The following is a 5390-nucleotide window of genomic DNA, read 5'->3' on the forward strand; positions in this document are numbered from 1 at the left end:
CAGCACTAGGATCTGAATTCCTGCAGTCTGACTCCACAGCCCATCCCATGGAAGCTGGCAATGCCCGTGTCAGCCCCATCTGGGCCTACAAAAGATGTCCTCTCTCATCAGCAAGAGCAGGCTAGCCCCTGTGGTGGGTGTGGCCTTCTTAAAGACCATCTGGCACATTTTGCTTGCTCTGGTTTCTCGTTAAACTGCCTTTGGATTTGTCTTCCCATGCGACTCATGTACAGGAAAGAAAGCCAAGATCTGCCAACACGACAGCTGTATTTTTCATTAGGAAATTAATAAACTGGCTGCCCGTGTTCACACGCGTATCCATTTCTGAAGGCTTGGCTCTGAGGTGAGCCCACCCCAGACCTGAAGTCCACCATATGTCAACTTAATTGAGATTCCAAGCATGCAAAGGTAGTCCCTGGCATGGCCTGTGTGCCAAGGAAATCCCTCTTGGCCTCCCCTTGCAGACTTGGCCAGCCTTCCCCAGTGTCAGCATGGCTCTTTGGATTCAAGCTGGCTGGGCAGACCGCGAGGGTCGTCTGCAGAAAGAAGGAAGTAACAGTGCCAGGTTCCAGTGTGCGTTCCAAGTTCCACATTCCGCCTGCAGACTCCCGGCGCCAGAGCAAAGGCTGGCCCTTGGCAGGGGACTGGTAAGGGCTCATCTGGTACATAGTTTTCTTCTACAGGCATAACCTGGGGCTCCCTGGATCACCCCCTCTCTCTGCTTTTATTGACAATGGCTTCCAAAGCTGGTGACCAGCAGAGTCACCCAGGGAGCCTGGGTTTTTTTTGTTTTGTTTTGTTTTGTTTTACCAACCATTTAATTGACTGTCTTATTTAGGATCAGAGAATGTTTTGCTTTATTTTAAAAAGTGTAGTTAAAAAAAATTATATCCTAAAATAATGGGACAATAGATGGGCTAAATAATTTTCTTTTTAAATTCCAATGACAGCTTGTAAGGTTGAACCCAAAGTCTTGGTTTTTGTCACAAACACTGAATTGTTTTTCCACCAAGCATTCTGGGACAGCATTCTATTTTTGTTTTTAATTTTTTTATTGTGTTAAAAAACACATGACATGAAATCTACTCCCTTAACAAATTTGAAAGTTATAGTACAGTATTGTTAGCATTGTAAACTATATGCATATTGTTGTACAGCAGATCTCTAGAACTTTATCTTGCATGTCTGAAACTCTATACCCATTGAACATCAGCTTCCTAACTCCCTCTCCCCTTTGCCCCTGGAAACCACTATTCTATTTTCTGTTTTTATGAATTTGTCTACTTTAGATGCCTCATTTAAGTGGAATCATGCAATATTTGTCCTGTGACTGGCTTATTCCACTTAGCATAATGTCCTCAAGGCTCGTCTATGATGTAGCTTAAGAAAGGATTTCTTTGTCATATTTTAAGGCCAAAATAATATACTATTGTGGTATATACATTTTCTTTATCCATTCAACAGTCAATGGGCACTTAGGTTTTTTCCTACCTCTTAGCTATTGTGAATAATGCTGCAGTGAAAATGGAAGGAAAATGCCTCTTTGAGATCCTATTTTATATTCTTGTGGATAAAAACCCAGAAGTGGGATTGCTGGATCATATGGTAGTTCAATTTTTAACTTTTAAGGGACCTTCATACTGTTTTCCATAGCTGCTACTCCATTTTACATTCCCACTAATAGTGCACAAGTGTTTCAATTTCTTCACATTCTCAGAAACACTTATTTTCTGCTTTTTTTTTTTTTGATAACGGCCATCCTAATTAATGTAAGGTGATATATTGTTGTGGTTTTGACTTGCAGCTCTCTAATAATTAGTGATGTTGAGCACTTTCTCATATACTTTTTAGGCATTTGTATGTCTTCTTTGGATAAATGTCTATCCAAGTCCTTTGCTAATTAAAAAAAACCATTTTTTTTCTTTTCATTTTTGCTGTTGAATTGTAGGAGTTCCTTATATTTTTTGGTTTAATACCTTATCAGATACATGGTTTGCAAATATTTTCTCCCATTCCATAGGTTGCCTATTGCTATATTGATTGTTTTCTTTGCCACACAAATTTTGAGTTTGCTATAATCCCATGTGTCTATTTTGCTTTCGTTGCCTGTGCTTTTGGTGTCATGCCAAGAAATAATTGCCAAGACCAATATTATAAAGGTTTTCCCTATGTTTTCTTCTAGGAGTTTTATAATTTTAAGTCTTATGTTCAAGTCTTTAATCCATTTGAGTTGATTTTTGTGTATGGTGTAAGATAAAGGTTCAATTTCTTTCTTTTGCATGTAGATATTCAGTTTTCCTAACACCATTTGTTGAGGACACTATCCTTTCTTCATGGTATAGTCTTTGTACCCTTGTCGAAAATCATTTTACTATATATATGTGGGCTTATTTCTGAGCTCTCTGTTCTGTTCCATTAGTCTATAAGTCTGCCTTTATTCCAGTACCAAACTGTTTTGATTACTGTAGATTTGTAATATGTTTTGAAGTCAGGAGTGTGAGGCCTCCAGCTTTGTTCTCTTTCAAGGTTGGCTTGGCTATTCAGGGTCCTTTGTGATTCCATATGAATTTTAGGTTTTTTTTTTCGATTTATTTAAAAAATGCCGTTGGGACTGTGTTAGGGGTTGCATTGCATTTGTAGATAGTTTTGAGTAGTGTGAACATCTTAACAATATTATCTTCTATTCCATTAATATGGGATGTCTTTCCATTTATTTGTGTCTTCTTTAATTTCTTTCAGCAGTATTTTGTAGTTTTTGGTGTGTATGCATTTAGCTTCCTTGGTTACGTTTATTCTTAGTATTTTGGGGGTCTTTTTGATGATACTGTAAATGGGATTGTTTTTTTAAATTTCCCTTTTAGGTTATTCATTGTTAGTATAGAAACACAACTGATTTTTATATGTTGTATCCTGCAACTGAATTTGTTTATTAGTTTTAACTTTTTGTGTGTGTGTGGCATTGTTAGGGTTTTCTAGCTATAAGGGCATGTCAGCTGGGAATAGAGATAATTTTGCTTCTTTCTTTCCAATTTGGATACATTTTATTTCTTCCTCCTGCCTACTTGCTATTGCTAGGACTTACAATACTACGTTAAATAAAAATGGCAAGAATGGGCATCCTTTCCTTATTCTTGATCTTAGAGGAAAAGCTTTTAGTTTTTCATTGTTGAGTGTGATATTAGCTGAGGGCTTTTCATATATGGCCTTTATTATGTTGACATAATTTCCTTTTATTCCTAGTTTGTTGAGTCTTTTTATCATGAAATGGTGTTGGATTTTCTCAAATGCTTTTTCTGTATCTACTGAGATGATCATGTGATTTTATCCTTTCTGTTGACGTGGTATATCACATGAATTGATATTTGTATGTTAAACCATCCCTGCATTCCAAGGAGAACTCCCATATGTTCCTGGTGTAAGATCCTTTTAACGCAGTGTTGAATTCAGTTTGCTAGTATTTTGTTGAGGATTTTCACATCTATGTTCATCAGGGATACTGTCTTATTGTTTTCTTTTCTTGTAGTGTCTTTGTCTGGCTTTGATATCAAGGTAATGTGGGACTCATAAAATGAATTTGGAAATGTTTTATCTTCTTTAATTTTTTTGGAAGCGTTTGAGAGGGATTGACATTAATCCTTCTTTAAATTTTTGGTAGAATTCTCCAATGAAGCAATCCGGTACTGGGTTTTGTTTGTTGGATAGTTTTTAATTACTGGTTCAGTCTCCTTACTAGCTATAGATCTGTTCATATTTTCTACTTCTTCATGATTCAGTCTTTGTAGATTGTATGTTTCTAGGAGTTTATTCATTTCTTCTAGGTTTTCCTATTTGTTGACATATAATTGTTCATAGTAGTCTCTCATAATTCTTTTTATTTCTGTGGCATCGGTAGTAATGTTTCCTGAGTATTGAGCCATCACTGGAAAACTTCTGGACTAGGCCTGCCCTAATTGTCTCATTATTATTTGATGACAAGAAGGTGGTGAGTGTAGTAGAGACAGAACTCTAGGAGCCCAGGTGCAAGTCTTTGCTCTTTTAAGATATCATCTTGGACAGGTTGCTTTCCCTCTCTGGGCCTTATTTTCCTCATCTGTGCAGTGAGCAGTAGATAGCTCTTCTCCAAGGTCCTTCCCTTTGGACTCTGACTCTCTCCTTCCTCCCTTTATGCACTCCACAGCTAAGTAAGCGGAACTCCAGAGACACTCCTGAAACTCTGCCCTAAAGCAAAGGAACCAGAAGGTCTGCCAGTTCTCCCTCCACCTCCCTTTCTGGGAGCAGCCATGGCCCTGAATGATGTTGATGTGCAGAAGCAGATTAAGCACATGAAGGCTTTCATTGCACAGGAAGCCAATGAGAAGGCAGAAGAAATAGATGCCAAGGCTGAGGAAGAATTCTACATCGAGAAAGGACGCCTTGTGCAAACCCAACGACTGAAGGTTATGGAGTATTTTGAGAAAAAGGAGAAGCAGATAGAGCAGCAGAAGAAAATCCAGATGTCCACCGTAAGGAATCAGGCAAGGCTGAAAATCCTGAGAGCCCGAAATGACCTCATCTCAGAGTTGATGAATGATGCAAAGCTGAGACTCAGAATGATTATGGCAGACTCAGGAGTTTACCAGGGGCTGTTGTTTAAACTAGTGCTTCAGGGTCTGCTCCGACTGCTGGAGCCGGTGGTGATTGTCCGCTGTAGGCCACAGGACCACCTCCTGGTGGAGGCTGCAGTGCAAAAAGCCATCCCTGAATACATGGCAGTCTCCCAAAAATGTGTGGAAGTCCAAGTTGACCGAGAGGTGCACCTGGCTGTGAATGCAGCTGGAGGTGTGGAGGTTTACAGTGGCAATCAGAGAATAAAGGTTTCTAATACCCTAGAAAGTCAGCTGGATCGCTTAGCTGAGCAAAAGATGCCAGAAATACGAAAGGCCTTATTTGGAGCCAATCCCAACAGAAAGTTTTTTGTATAAGCCTCTGGGAATAGAAGCTCATGTTGAATGTTAAGCCATAACAGCATAAGCTATTAAGGCAAAGGAAACTAGTTATGTTTCCTCCTCTTTGTTGCTCTGATATTATTCCATTTTCTTTCATGAATAACTAAAGGCATTATACTTTGGAATAAAGTCTGACTAAATGCTTAGAAATCTAATTTCAGCTCATCCACAATACCACAGCTTCTGGTCAGTTCTGCAGTCTAGATGGAATGGAATAAAGACATCTACTCTGTAGCTCATCTCCAGTTGAGATGTGAATGGTATCCTTGGCTTCTGGGTCTGAATGCCCCAAGTTTCTTTAATATGTACATGAAGTGTGTTTTCCTTTTTTTGTTTCAACTTCCTGTACTTATATTATTTAATGAGGTTTAGAAATCTTCGTTGTGTGTACAGGGCCAACTTCAT

At 38.8% G+C, this 5390-nt stretch overlaps 1 protein-coding gene across 2 annotated transcripts; it reads left to right on the plus strand.

Annotated features, from left to right (window-relative positions):
* The first annotated feature begins 469 nt into the window (after window positions 1-469).
* ATP6V1E2 (ATPase H+ transporting V1 subunit E2) lies at window positions 470-5015 on the plus strand. Of its 2 annotated transcripts, XM_019655853.1 has the most exons (3): window positions 470-647; window positions 4178-4555; window positions 4646-5015. In XM_019655853.1, exons 2-3 carry the CDS (start codon window positions 4281-4283, stop codon window positions 4959-4961), a joined length of 591 nt encoding a protein of 196 aa, XP_019511398.1. In that variant the 5' UTR covers window positions 470-647; window positions 4178-4280; the 3' UTR covers window positions 4962-5015. The 2 variants fall into 2 exon arrangements, with proteins under 2 accessions (XP_019511398.1, XP_019511397.1); XM_019655852.1 differs by having other exon boundaries at window positions 4178-5015.
* Window positions 5016-5390: the final 375 nt, after the last annotated feature.

This window comes from Hipposideros armiger, unplaced genomic scaffold (genome assembly GCF_001890085.2).
Source record: "Hipposideros armiger isolate ML-2016 unplaced genomic scaffold, ASM189008v1 scaffold_248, whole genome shotgun sequence".
Lineage (NCBI taxonomy): Eukaryota > Metazoa > Chordata > Mammalia > Chiroptera > Hipposideridae > Hipposideros > Hipposideros armiger.

Excerpts from the sequence above, each read along its gene's own strand:
- ATP6V1E2 (XM_019655852.1), top strand. The coding sequence starts at position 4,281 with ATGGCCCTGAATGATGTTGATGTGCAGAAGCAGATTAAGCACATGAAG.